At 35.3% G+C, this 14655-nt stretch overlaps 1 protein-coding gene and 1 long non-coding RNA gene across 5 annotated transcripts; one reads left to right on the top strand and one right to left on the bottom strand.

Annotated features, from left to right (window-relative positions):
- Positions 1-852: 852 nt before the first annotated feature.
- Positions 853-5869, bottom strand: LOC111800247 (TOM1-like protein 6). Its single transcript, XM_023683849.2, has 8 exons — positions 5427-5869; positions 4708-4786; positions 4426-4524; positions 3639-3752; positions 3159-3404; positions 2994-3079; positions 2353-2658; positions 853-2139 (listed from the first exon to the last, which is right to left on the bottom strand). Exons 1-8 carry the CDS (start codon positions 5546-5548, stop codon positions 1017-1019), a joined length of 2175 nt encoding a protein of 724 aa, XP_023539617.1. The 5' UTR covers positions 5549-5869; the 3' UTR covers positions 853-1016.
- Positions 5870-8029: 2160 nt separating this feature from the next.
- On the top strand, positions 8030-11894 carry LOC111800699 (uncharacterized). Of its 4 annotated transcripts, none has more exons than XR_002816008.2 (4): positions 8030-8168; positions 8392-8637; positions 9273-9403; positions 11555-11894. It is a non-coding gene; the product is annotated as an uncharacterized LOC111800699 (long non-coding RNA). The 4 variants fall into 4 exon arrangements; XR_015422125.1 differs by having other exon boundaries at positions 8034-8168; positions 8447-8637; XR_015422126.1 differs by having other exon boundaries at positions 8041-8168; positions 8480-8637.
- The last annotated feature ends 2761 nt before the right edge of the window (positions 11895-14655 follow it).

The following is a 14655-nucleotide window of genomic DNA, read 5'->3' as shown; positions in this document are numbered from 1 at the left end:
ATGGGTCCATTGGTGAATTCGTGTCCAAAATATGAGGACATTATGAATCCATTTAAAGTTCAATTTAAAGTTCAATTTTTAGAATAATAATAAATGTTTTATTACCTATTTAATATATTTTTAGAATTCAATATATTTTTAGAAGGATAATAAATGTCTTATCTAATTTTAGAATATAATAGATGTCTTATCTGGTCGACTCCCTCAGTAATATAATGTCTAAAAATAAATGATAATAATTAATGAATTGATAAAACTTTAAGAGAGGAACTATAATTAATGAATTGATGAAGCTTTAAGAGAGGAATTATTTAAGAGCGTTCTTCAATTGTTTTCAATAAACCTATATGTTAAGTTATGCTCCTCGCAATAATATCTAAAAATATCATCACGAGTCTATTGTAGACAGTAATTTTAAAAAATATTAACAAGAACTCAGTTTTTTTTTACCTTTAGAAGCTCGGGAATTTCTTTGATCTACTAATTTTTTATGAATTTAGAGAATAAACTAAAATGTTTTATATTTTTGGACGACATTTTTCTTCTTCAAAATTCTCATCAATTTGCTGGGTTGGGTGATACGTTATGTAAATTTAACCACAAGTAAAACTTCTTAAACCGTAGGGACTAAATTAGTGTTTGATAAAAACATGGAGCCATTAAGAACTTAAACATAGGCAAACATTAATAATTGATCGGGTACAATAATTATTAAATAGTGAGACAAAAATGTCACCAAGTCTCGAATGCTTCAACCAAAGATTGCCCTCCAGTTGAGTTTCTACACCTTTTTACACCTTTCCATGCAACGGTTCAGTCTGCCGGAAAAGCATGACAAAGTAGACAGGTATATGAACAGAACAAAAATATACAAGTCATATTTTGCTTCAACTCCTTATAATCAATATGATGAGGTGAAAACCATGTTCTGCCAATCTGTTTTAGATATAACACAAAGATGAAGAAGATACTTTTATATTAACACGGAGAAATCTTCAGATGATGACCTGGTTATTTCACTTTCTTCCACCCACCATACTTTGACCAGAATTTCCGGCTAAGCTAGAAGAAGTGCTACTGCTAGTCACCTTCAATCTTGGATCTGAATTGCCAAAAACATTTAGATCCTCGAAAAGTCTGTATGATGGAACGAACGACGGTGTTGAGCTCCGGGGGCCACTAGGCCTTGAGTCTCCTCCGCGCATAGTTATCTCATTATTTCCTCTATAAGGGAATGAGTTGGGTTGCTGCAACGGTCCAGCAGGCGATGAAGACGTAGATAGTGCAGGTTCCATCCCACGAGGATTACCCATAATTGGAGCAGAGACATTACCCTGGTGGTTGGCATTGAAAGAACCTGCCCAAGGCGGGGGAGGGTAGCCCGAGGAATATTGAGCATACTGTGGATTAAATTGCGGGTGGGGGTGTGGCTGAGGCTGAGGCTGAAATTGTTGTTGCGGGTGTGGCTGGGGCTGAGGCTGAGGCTGAAATTGTTGTTGCGGGTGTGGCTGGGGCTGGGGCTGAGATTGAAATTGTTGTTGCGAATGTGGTTGAGGCTGAAACTGTTGTTGTGGGTGTGGCTGTCCCTGAGGTTGAAATTGTTGTTGGGGCTGTGGGTGTGGGTGTGGCTGAGGCTGACGTTGAAACTGTTGTTGGGGTTGTGGCTGAGCCTGAGGTCGAAATTGTTGTTGGGGCTGTGGCTGTGGCTGAAATTGTTGTTGCAGTGGTAATTGTGGTTGGGTTTGTGATTGTAACTTAACTTGAGGTCCAGGTTGAGCCCATGGCACGACGTAGCTGTTGAAAGGTGTCTGGCCTTGGCTCAAAGAATGATGATGATGATACCCCTGCGCACTTGACGACGCAGGCACCTGATGTGCATTTTGGCTCGACGCAGGTGGAGTGAGAGGGGTATGAGGAGAGGCCGGTGCTGACGATAAAGTGATACTCAAGAGATCAATCATATCTTGCTCTTTTGAAGTCTTAACTGGTGCAGGAGGATCTGGCAGAGCTAATGCAGTGCAAGTGTTCGAGGGTGCTGGCGTAGATGAAGTAACCGTGTTGCCTGTGGTCACCAATGCCAAGTTGTCAACAGTTCCGGTGGAAGCGCTTTGACTAGTTACAGGCGGTGATTTAGAGTGCCTGCATTAGAAAGGTTCGCCATTTACAGTTCAACACAAATAACCAAAAAGGAAAACAGACGAGACTGAAACGATCAAATATATATCCATTAGCCTATGTTATCTTAACAGAATCATCCAAAAATCTAGAGATCATCTGGGCATGATAGCTCAATTATATTATCCCTAACGATGATGAATGAATATGAAAACCTGGCAACCAATCATGACTAACCTTCGAGCCAGTTGTACAAACTCATCCTCCTCTTCGTCGTCCTCCTCTATCGGCCTCCTTGCTAAAGAAGCAGTTGATGATGAATTATTCACATTTGGTGGAGGACTAGAATCTCTTAAGCTTGAACCTCTTACTTCACTCACTTTCTGTGTGGCAGCAGACGACTCCGGCCGCTGCAGGCTCAGATTTCTTGATTGAGTTGGCAACACAGAACCAGAAGAACCAGAAGCAAGTGCATCATGTTTAGCAAGTACAGTTTGCAAGGAGTCATTTAACTCCAGACCTCGACCGAGAAGTTCCTCATCCCTACATAATTGCAAAAAAAAAAAAAAAACAAAAAAACAAAAAAAGATATCAATCATCATACAAAAACTAAAAAACGGAATTCCGGACCTTCTATAGAACACACCCAGTTGCTATAGGACAATTATAACCCCATGAAATTTAGCAGTTTAGAATTCATCCAAAACCAATATCTACAGCACGTACTTCCAAAATTTCGAAAGTGACAGGTTTCCTACTTCAATCTGACACTCAATAAGTATGAACCTACTGAGTTCGTGCGAGAAAGAAAGAATGAAAGCACACAAGAAAATAGATGGAGACAAACAGAAGTGCACAGTAATTATAAAGGAGCGAACCCGGTTGTTGTCAACATCTGCATCAACTTCTTTTGATTAGAACGACAGCGATTTACAAGATCTACAATCACCTCATCTTTAATAGCCTACAAGCAGAGATGGGATGGGTAAGGGATTTTTTCCATAAGCAGAGCATGAAAATGCTGAAAATATCATTGAACATACAAGAGAGTCTTCAGGAGTCACAGCTTGCAGCATATCATTCAGGAGCTCCATAATGTTAAGCATGGCATCCAAGCTCGACAAACTTAGGCCTTCAATCTCTGTTGCCATTGTCTCATCAAGCCTCCTTGACGAGTTACTAGGCATTCCAAAGCCAGCTTGTGTAATCCTTAGGGTTGGATTGGAAGCAGGTGGTGTAAAAATTGGAACAGCATTTAATGAGCGTTTGGGAAATTCAATTCCAGAACGCTGTGTCCACAAAATTTGAGATTAATAAACTCTAAAATAGTTTGAATTTCATGAAAATAAGAACATAAATTTTCAATTATGGATAGTATGACCATGCAATCTTTGATGATATAGTAAAAGTCAATTAACATGGCATGTCAAGAATGTCTGTTGCTAACAAGATTCCCAGATTGGCCTATCTGTCAGCAAATCACATAAAAAGTATATAAACAGCTATCAATAGTAAATGCATACCCTTAATTCATCATACGCCCAGTAATATTGAGGATGCTTTCCCCCAGGTCCACCAAATGCTTCCTGCCAAGAATCTAACAGCGCTAAGATTTTGTCCCTCACATTCATGTCTGCCTGCATCATGGAAAAGTGCATGCAAAGGTTAAACTTGGACATAAATGATACATTTGGATAAAGTGCATACCCTCATTCATCATACACCCAAGAATAGAATAACCCATAGATTACACAGTTCAATATCAAAGTACACTACATGCAGGTTTACACTAAGAAAAAACAAGATGATCATTAGAGTTGAGTAACATTCATACGAGTGCTCGATAATTTGTAAATAAGTAAAACAAAGAAGTCTGAAGGCCAGGTTCAATCTGTAATTTTATATTTAAAAAAACCAGCTCAAGAATATTTCTTAGCACATTGGCTTTTCTGGATGAAGAGTTCATTACTATCCTCCCCAAATTGTTTCTTCCTGGTAACGAGCAAGGGAGATTATTGAGGCATGACTTAAGTAATGTTCCGATATAATCAAACAATCATACTAAGCCAAGCCATCCTTTCAATCCTTTAATCTCAATCAATTAACAGTATGTCAACTATAATATTTACTTAGAGAAAAAAGAATTGACAGCTAGGTGCATGCAGATGGCCACAAATTCAAACATTCACGCAAAGTACTCATATGAATCCACTCAAAACAGAGTAAATAAGCAAAAGAGTGGGAGGGAGGGAGGGAGAGATTAGGGAGACTAACAACCAAGAAGCCAAATATACGATCTTAATCTTTTACCTTTTTCTTGACAATTTTGATCATCTCTCCAAGAATGTTTTTATCAGCAATCTGAAAATGGATATAATCACCGCAATTCTTCACCATTGTCTCTATAAGCTACATTTCACAAGGACAGCGAAGCATTTGTTCAGACAATTTAGATATAAAACTTCCTATTGGATATGCATCTAGGGTGAATAGATTCTAACAATTAAATCGATGGGCTATATTTGATGATCAATTCAAGGAGCCTTGCCCCCCTTCCCTCCCAAAAAAAAAGAACAAAAAAAAAAAAAATACCGTTAGACACAGCAGCTGAATTCTAGGATTCCTGTGTTGCAACCTTTTTTTCACAGCTTTCATGACATCTTTCGCCTGCCTGAGGAACAGAACATCCACAAAGTTGGCTAAACATAAGTTCAAAATTTCAGCAAGTGAAGAGGAGAAAGCTAAATAGTTGAAAATTAACAGTAAAAGAGAGATATAATCCCACACGTTTCTAGATAACGCCCTGAACACCATCTTTCCCTCTTCCCCACCAACCAACTAAATTTGATGACAAACACCAATTAAGAAATCGAATCCACAAACTATCAGACTAACATTAACTTAATGTCAAACAGAATTTCTTCGACAAAAAAAAGTTGCTCCAAACATCAATTTCAGAAGGGGAAGCGAAGAAATGGCATCTACGCTCTTAGATAACCCCGTCCCCTACCATATCGACCCCCAGAGAAATCAAGCAAACGCCGTTAAAATTAGAGACATCAAAGAAACAGAAATAAATAATAATAACAAGACGAGAACAATCCTAAAATACAATATTTCCAACAAACAACAACTGACAAAAGAAATACGGAAAAATCCATACGCATATATGTCCGTCCGCACGTTCAACATCGCATCAAAGAAAATTAACAACTAAGTAATTAAAGAAAGTTTGAGACATGAAAGATTATGATCGAAGCCTGAATTCAAGAGGCTAGAAAGTCAAACCGAAGATGAAATGGTTGGTTTACCAATGATTAGAATTGATGGAATCGCATATGTCGATGTTCATAGTCCAATCAGGACTGATTAGAAGGTCGCTGGTAGCCTTCTCGACTGCTACAGTTGCTGAAGAAGAAGAGGATATAGACATCCTTTACCTTCTGTTCCCCTCCGATTCTCTCTGATTGAAACACAAACCTACTACGTTTATCCGCAGAAATACAACAAAAATTTAGATAAACAACGGCAATTATGGAAGATTCAGAAGCATAATTTTCCAGGAAAATACACCGCCATCGTCCCTACGACCGAAAGAAATGGGAAAGTTCAGAATAACTTTTTAGGGATTTTCTTGTTTTCTTCTCATACCACACAGAATCGTCAAACTCTCCCTCTCTCTCTCTCCTCTCTCCTCTCTCCTCTCTCTCTCCTCTCTCCTCTCTCCTCTCTCCTCTCTCTCTCCCTCTCCCTCTGCCTCTGCTTTCTTTTCTTCAAAACAGAAAGAAAATGGAAAAAACAAAAAAAGACCGTTTTTTATTTATTTAAATTTATTTTTCTTTTCGGCATAATTTGCCCTTCCAGTTTAGAACGCCGGTCTCCTAGAGCTTCCATCCACTAAGCACTCCACAGACTCCAATCAATGCGCCCGCCACGCGTCGCAATCATATTTCATTACAACTATCCAACGGTAAGCGTTCGTTCGTCAGCCTTTTTTCACTCCTTAATCGTAGCCGTCCATCAGAAATCAGACGCATCTCAATTTTTAGCATTTTTTTGGAATTAATATTCCATTTACTATGGATTATGCATGGTCGTGAATGATTAGTATTAATAACAAATAATGACGTCATAAAAAATGGGGTGGGGAATAAAAGTCGTGGATGTATAATTATGCCTTTGGTATTGAGTGGGACCCACAATTAAGGATACTTGTCCCGCGTCTTCGGTTGATTGGCTTTTGTTTTTTTCTCCAACGGAAATGTCATGTATGTGCCACAAAATTTCCATTTTATTCGAAATTAGCCCAAGAAACTTAAATTATTGCAAATTTAACCCTCATTTTCCACTTATCATTTCATTTGACCCTACTCAGTACTGGCTGAATTTCTTAATTATAAAAATTGAGTAATTGATTGCATTTATTTTTAATTGAAATATTATATGTTTCATATTTTAAATAACCATATTCTAATTTATTAATCATAAGTTAGTATTTTAAAATTTTTGTATAAACAATTGGGTGACAAATTATATTAGTTGGAGCTTTGGGCATATATATATTTATTCAGTTGGGATTAAACTTTATATTAATAATATATTTGGACCCCCCAAGAATTAATTTGGTGTATAACCTATGGTTTGATGGTTGACTTATTTGAATGGGCATGTTTGGCAGAATTGTGGTGTCTATAATTAGGGGTAATTTAATAATTAGAATAAGAAAGGAACAGAGATTGAGAATAATTAAATATGTCACCGTCCAATAAAAGAGTGGGTAATGAAGGTGGGAAATCATAGCTTTTTTGATTTGGAGGTGTACATCCACTCGTTGCTTTAATAATAATTTTAATAATTTTGTACAAATTTGAGTATATACCTAAACTGCATGTGATTTAACGACGAAAAAACAAATCATCTTTAAGATTGATAGTGATATGTAATGAGTTAAAACGGACAATATTTGCTAGCGGTGAGATTGAGTTGTTATAAATGGTATTAGAGCCAGATACCGGGTGGTGTGCCAATGAGGACTTTGGACCACCAAGAAGGATGAATTGTAAGATCATATATCGGTCGGAGAGGGGAATGAAGCATTTCTTATAAAGGTATGAAAATCTCTCCCTACTAGATACAAGAATAACGACGATATGTAATGAGCCAAATCAAACAATATCTATTATTGGTGGGTTTGGACCGTAACAAAAATAAAAGTACCTTTCACGGGATCATAATAATATTGGACTTGGGTTTATAGTATCTTTACCGAGATCATAATAAAGTATTTATAAGAGAATTTGACTTAAATTGTTCGTGTTATTTTCACGATTAGGATTGCAAAAAACTTTTCCTCTCTTCTTTGGAATCGGACTTGAAAAACATTAATTTGAGCTCACATGGACGACTTGTTTTGAGACTCTTATTATTAGAGATGTTTATTAGACGGTTCGGAAATGAGGAAAACTTCTTTACCCTTATCTTTGCCACCTATTTCAATCCCGATTATCACAAAATTTTCCAATTTTGTCTAAAAAATATATAAATTTTTCATCTAAAAAACTTAAACGTTCGTGAAACTTAGACATAGGTTAACATTTTAGTGATACGAACTATTTCAAACAATACCAAAGAAGATATAATAATAACACGTGAAAAGGCTTTTATTACACGTTTTGGACAGTAATTCTAATCGTTGCCACTTTCGTCCTCGTTGATCTCGTGCAAAATCACCGCTAGCGTAACATGTCGTCAATTTAAAATAATTTAATTTAAAAGAAGGGGGAGGAAGTTTAATTTAAGTTTGGACCTAAGTAGTTTATTTTAATTTTTAATCAAACAATTTGGAGTTTAATCTAAATAATTTATAATTTCTTTAAACTATTCATCAATAAAAATAAGGCTAAATTAATAAAATTATCTTAATTTTTTTTTGGTACTTAATGGAAACATTAGTATTTTGTTTAAATTTAGCAATGCTATAGAGATTTTCGATAATTTGATAACGAAGAGGAATCCTCTCGCAGTGAGATGCTTAGCTTTCTGGAACAAAAGAGGTATGATTCTATCCCGTTTTTGTGGATTATTCTAATGTAATTAAGTTCTTCGTTAAGAGAGGGACGAGTTCAGATGCTTTCGATCCATTGAATAAAATGAAGGCCGATGGATTCAGGCCTTCTTGAATGGGGATAATAGGATTGCAGATGAACTGTTTGATGAAATGCCTGTTTGGTTTAGTTCCTTAAATTTATACTATAGAATGTGGATTATGCAAACAAGGTAATCCAGAAACAGGAATTCAAATGGGGTGCAAACCTGATGCGATTACTTACAGTATTCTCTTGGAAATGTTGTGCATAATCGGAAGCTTGATGATGCAAGGAAGTTTAGAAGTGAGATGCTGCTAAAGCGGTCTGGCAGATTACTTGCTGGCTTTTAGGATTATGATCAATGGTTTATTTAATAATGGTGATGTAATTGAAGCCATTCTTGGAAGTTGTTTCCCTCGTCAGATTTCAACTTCTGGTGAGATACTTTCTAGCTAATTTAAACTTTTGTAGGTTAGCGTTACCGTCATGCTTGTTTACGACGTGTTTCCATATGCTCATTGCATATCTTTTTACTTACTTTCATGTTAGTTAGATCTTTATTATTTTATATTATAATTTATGTGTGTATGTCACTTACAATCATATCTACAATAAGAACTTGTTGTCGATTGTCGATTTTTCGTATTTGGGTTATATTATGTTAATGTCATCATCGTTACTTATTGCTTGCTAGTCTATAACATTGCTTTCTCAAATTGATTTCCAAATGTTTTCTACAACTTTTTATCCTAAAACCTTTTATTAAGAACGGAGCTGAGACTTGATGTGAGATCCCACGCTGGTTAGAGAGGAGAATGAAACATTCCTTATAAGAGTGTGGAAACCTCTCCCTAGTAGACACGTCTTAACCTTGAGGGGAAACCCAGAAGGAAAAGTCTAAAGAAGACAATATTTGCTAGCGGTAGGCTTGGACTGTTACACTTGAGCATCATATGTCGCCCATGCCAACAGCAACCCAAGTTTTAGTTGAATCATTTATTTGAGGGTAAAAGTAAGTGTCTCACAGTCATACTCCGAGTCCTGACATAGTGCAATTGTGACAATGGATAGGTATTGCAATGACAACTTTGTTAACTCGTGTTGTGGTAGACCGGATCGTTACTTCACATAACCTTTTGTCTGAAAAAAGAGAGGACACGCCCTTCCCTTTCTATGCAGCTCAACCTTCTGGTGGTGTAAATGTAAGTGGAAACTTTAACCAATGCATACTTTTTATCAAGCCATATTATAAATCATCATTGTCCCATAATTTGTTTTTTTATCAAAGATGATTCACTTGAGCATTATTCATTACTTTTTTTTCCCCAATACTTTGCTCTGCTGTAAAGATAACTTATTTAATCCTAAGCTGTGAATATAGTGGAAACTTTGGCTAGCTTGGCAAGAAAACAAGCATGTTACTTGATGCTAGTTGATTAGTCTGCTTTTTAAGTATAAGAAGTAATGTGGATCTACGAAGCCAAGCTAATATGAGCCTGCTATTGCCATGTTATGTCATGGTCATTTTGGCATCTTATCATTAGTGGCTGTTTTCAGATATCTCACATATTTTGTTCAGATAAACTGTAATCAAAATCATCTGATCCTGGATGCCTATAAACTTAGCCTCTAGTTTTTCGTATTCGATGTCGCCATGGGACTTTGTTTTCTTGTATTCGTCAATATGAAAGCGTAGATTGTTCTGAAATAGACGGCCTGTTGCTAATGAATTAGGAACTTTGCAAGTGCCTAGATATTAGATCTGATTAGATAATGTTCCTTGGGTTTACATGCGTGCATGGGAGTTGGACTAAGAACTTTATAGTCGGAGTTTGGTAAATTGGATATCATCCTACCTCAGTAGGTTGCCCTAGTGAATGGACTCTTTTTTCCTCTGTTAGAAACTGATGTGAAGAGTGGCCAGTTCTTAATTTTGGGCTGAAAAGGGAGATTTTACAAGGAGATAGAGAAGTTATCTCCATTGGTACAAGGCCTTTTAGGAAAATCAAAAGTAAAGTCACGAGAGCTAAAGCTCAAAGTGGACAATATCATACTATTGTAGAGGTTTGTAGTTCCTACCAATGGTATCAGAGCCAGACACCGGACGGCGGTGTGCCAATGAGGACGTTGGGCTCCCAAGGGGGTGGATTGTGAGATTCTACATTGGTTAGAAAGGGGAACAAAACATTTCTTATAAGGACGTGGAAACCTCTTCCTAGTAAACGTGTTTTAAAACATTAAGGGAAAGCATCGAAGGAAAAGCTCAAAGAAGACAATATTTACTAGCGGTCAACCTAGTAGTAGTTAGTACTGAGTAGTGTGTCATAAACCTATTTTCCATTATTTTCTGAAAGGCGGGTCCATCCAATTTCTTTGTTGAATCTCACTCACCATTAACTTTTTGAAGAACTTCAGAGTCCCACTTGGAAGTTGGAGGCTGCTGTGTAATTAAAATATATATATATTTGAACGAACCTTTACATAAACCCAACTAAAAAGAATCTAGGATTTCTGTGTTTTATATTACATGTCCTTACACACTTTGCTACACAAGGAGGGTGGGATGCCTTTATTTATAGTGGTTGAATACAAGTCATAACATGAAAAAAAAAATGACTCAAAAGAAAACCAGAAAACCAGAAAACTTTCAAACTACATTATCTTCAAGATTTCCCACAAGGATTTGATAATCATTAGATTAGTTCAAAAGATTGATAATTCGAAAAATCCGATCAACCTAATTCATTCTACACGATTTGGGTTTGTTAAGGATTATTGAGAGGAATAGTCCCACACGGACTAATTAAGGAGAAAATCATGAGTTTAAAGAACACAATCTTCATTGGTCTGCCAAAAACAAAATCACGAGAGCTTATGTTCAAAATAGACAATATCATGTCATTGTGGAGATTCGTTGTTTCTAACATGGTATCTTAACTTAATTGGGAGCTTCGAAAGTGTAGTTAAAGTGACTGAAGTGTCGAAGAAATGATATACCTTATTCAATGGCTCTTAAGAAGAAAGCTAACTAATCACAAACCAAACCAAAGTTTTTTTTTTTTTTTTTTTTTTTTTTTTTCTTTTTAATATTTTTACCTTAACCATTACAGCTGACCTCTTCCTCTGCCTATTTTGCTCTTACTTTCATATAGGATTCTTTGGTGTTATCACTCTTATTGACCATTCATTTTGGGACAACTATTTCATTGTATGCCTTACTGTGGATATCAAGTGGATCAATTCCACTTCTTTTATGATTAATTGATTGAATATTTGGTTAGAACTTAGTGGATTAGTTTCATTTATTGCTCTACTGATTCACACCAAAACTTATTCTGAGTGATTGTTTGAAGATTTCATTAGTTTCTCCGTGGAAGAAGGAGAAGATTGTGCCACTACAGTGAAATGAGCTAGCTCACATGATACACGAGAGGCTCCACATGTGTAATAAGTTCAAAAAAGGATGCTAAAAGAGGTTGAAGCTTTCGCATTTGTGTCCATTCGAATTTATTTTGCGCGTGATTCTAAAGATGTGAAGAAGTTGTACCTTTATTCTTTCCATTCGTGTTTAGATTTTTCAACTAATGAATCGAAATCAAAACTCGATTTCTGTTCATGTATAAATCACTCTCAAAAGAGACCAACGCAAACTTGTTATCCTAATCTATCTTCGTTTATTAGAAAATTATAAAATTTTGATGATAGTTTCGACGATGACGTACAGTAGTTGTAACGTCGCAAAATTCTTCATCTTCTTTAATTCGACAACGTGTGAGGTCAGGTTTCGGTCAGGTTTCATTCTAATATTTCGGTCAATAAAGTTAAATAGAAGTTTAGTCATGGTTTGTCTTCCATATTTTTGTCTATTTTTAGTCTATAATTTCATTAAAATTTCCAAAATTTTGGGTTTATTTTAAAAATAAAAAACTTCTATTAATTTTTTTAAAAAAATATTATGGGAATCATAAATATTTACATGCAATCATTTTCTTTAAAAACTTAGTACTTCTATTCATTTTCCTAAAAAAACATCAACTAATCGTTTTTTGTTTTTTTTTGTTTTGTCAAATAACAAATTAAAATCTTTATCGATTCCACTATTTTTGTAATTCTAACTTTATCCATTTAAGAAAATATAAATCATTCCGATATTAACTTTTTAACTAATTTTTTCGTTAATTCAAAATTTTGATTGTTTTTTTTTTAAATCGAAATGTAATACTTCTCATATTCAAACAACTCGATAAAATCTCGAATATACGAGAGTATTATATCAAGAAAGAAAAACACAAAAACAATTGGATGTTTTTTTTTTTTTTTTTTTTGTATAATTGGTTTGGAATTATGATTAATACGAAGTTGATAAAATTAAAGATTTAGTCAACGAATTGGACTCATCAGTTTGAATCTGAATCCCATTAAATTCACAATTCGACATCTTTGAATCCAAGAATTTCATCCGTATCTTCTTTTTCATTTTTTCCACAGTTAATTCCATTTTTTTTGTCAAACAACTTGAATATTCTAATTCTTAATTTTAAATTTCAACTATATTTTTTGCAATAAACGAAAAAATAAAAATAAATAAATAAATTTACCTTAATTTGGATCTCTGTTTCGTGAATTAAGAACTAAGGTTTGCAGTGGTCACGATGGGGAAGACGGGCACATGAACAACCCACTCAGCGGCGGCGCCGCCGTGGAGTTACCAGCTGAGTAAGTAATGCACGTGCCCTGCTTCTCCATCCTGATCGGCACGCACCTTCCGCCGCCGCTCTCCCTTCCCGAGAGCTACACTTTTTGGATGCAAGTCGCCGGAGCTTGCTGATATGAGTGGCTGCCCCGCTTTATTTCAGCCATATTTATAGCCACAGCGTCTAGTCAGTATGTGGGGCCCGCCAAGGATTTCAATTCAAAATGGCTAGTGATTTGTGAAGCTTTTCGTTTTCCATTAATTATTCGCCAACTTTCTTCCTTTTATTTCACAATTACTATTTTCGATTTTATTTTTATAAATATTTAAAAAAACTATTTTAATTTAATAGAAAAATTATTTAAATGTTAAAAAGAAAAAGTCGACGTGTCCTAAACCTCGTTAGCCTGGACCTCTCGAGGAAATACTACAGTGACCTAGCACCTCCCAGTCCCACACTCACCGTCAGTCTCTTTCCGTCTATGCACTGCCACGCCACCACTCTCCCATCGTAGTGCTCATCCTGCTCCCGCCTTTCATTTTATTTCCGTCACCGCCTTCTTTCCATGTATTTTATTGGTAAAATTATAAATTTCGTATAATAAACATTAATTATTAAATTTGATAACATTATTATAAATAATGTGATTTAATTAGGGGCCTAACCATTAAATTATATAATTTTCTACCTTTTAGTCATAAAGGTAAATCATTTTCAACAAAAAGTAATAAAAAAGTAAATAGTACTTTTTATTTACTTATCACTGCAATGCATAAATATTAACTAATATTGGTTTATTTTTGTTGGGTCGAGCAATAGATAATAAGTAACTCCTAGTGGCAGGTTTAAGCTGCTACAAATGGTATTAGAGTCAGTAGCCAAGCAGTGTGCCAGTGAGGACACTGGACCTCCAAAGAGGGTGAATTGTGAGATCTCATATCGATTAAAGAGGAAAACGAAGCATTTCTTATGAAAGTGTGAAGCTGACGACGATACACGGACTAAAATGGACAATATCTGCTAACGGTGGGCTTGATCTCGAAGCACTTTTTCTTTTAGGAATAAATTTAAAAGGAGGGTTCTTTTAATTTAGGAGAAATGTTCATATATATCTAAAATTGATAGATGATGACGACTTTTAAATAATTAACTCTATCATATACATAGATTCATAGGTACCGTGACCTTATTCCATGTGTTATTTATGTGTTTCAAGCCCTGATAATTTGTTGCATTTTGTGAAACTTTCCGTCCCGATTTTGAATCTGGTCCGCTAAAAAGATTTATACTATATATAACACGTTATTCAATGAACTGTGTTAATTACTGATTATCATTATATTCAACGTCTTTTCTCTTTAGACCTCTTCCCAACTTTTTATCGTCTTCTCGTCTTTTCATTCTAAACCTAGTTAGTTCTTGTCCATAGCTTAGATATCTAGATGCCTTTATTTTCCCATCTTATGTTCTTTCGATATCAAAATAATACTGTTCTTCTTTTGACTTCATTTAATCGAAAGGTTAGTTACGTATTACATCAAGTTTATTTTAGATTCAGCGTATCTAATTTAATTTTAAAAAATTATTTAAAATTATAAAAGTATTATTAAATTAGAGTGGTGGGGCAATTTTTAATTGTTTTTTTGGACTTTTTTTTATTTCCTCACTTCATTTAAGCATGTTGGTCTCTTTTTGGATATTAATATTAAAGTCGGTTAATTTGTCTTAATTATAAATCTTCTATTCCATCAAATTAAACC

The sequence above is a fragment of the Cucurbita pepo genome, chromosome 8 (genome assembly GCF_057944985.1).
Source record: "Cucurbita pepo subsp. pepo isolate OVF chromosome 8, ASM5794498v1, whole genome shotgun sequence".
NCBI lineage: Eukaryota > Viridiplantae > Streptophyta > Magnoliopsida > Cucurbitales > Cucurbitaceae > Cucurbita > Cucurbita pepo.
The sequence above is the reverse complement of the archived record's forward strand: the minus strand, read 5'-3'. Positions and strand labels throughout refer to the sequence as shown.

What these genes read in the sequence shown, in the direction of transcription:
- LOC111800247 (XM_023683849.2), bottom strand. Translation starts at nt 5,548, where the DNA reads ATGTCTATATCCTCTTCTTCTTCAGCAACTGTAGCAGTCGAGAAGGCT. An exon ending in GGGCGTATGATGAATTAAGG is followed by an intron (nt 3,405 to 3,638) that starts GTATGCATTTAC and finishes TTGTGGACACAG; the next exon opens with CGTTCTGGAATTGAATTTCC. An exon ending in TTTGTACAACTGGCTCGAAG is followed by an intron (nt 2,140 to 2,352) that starts GTTAGTCATGAT and finishes TTTCTAATGCAG; the next exon opens with GCACTCTAAATCACCGCCTG.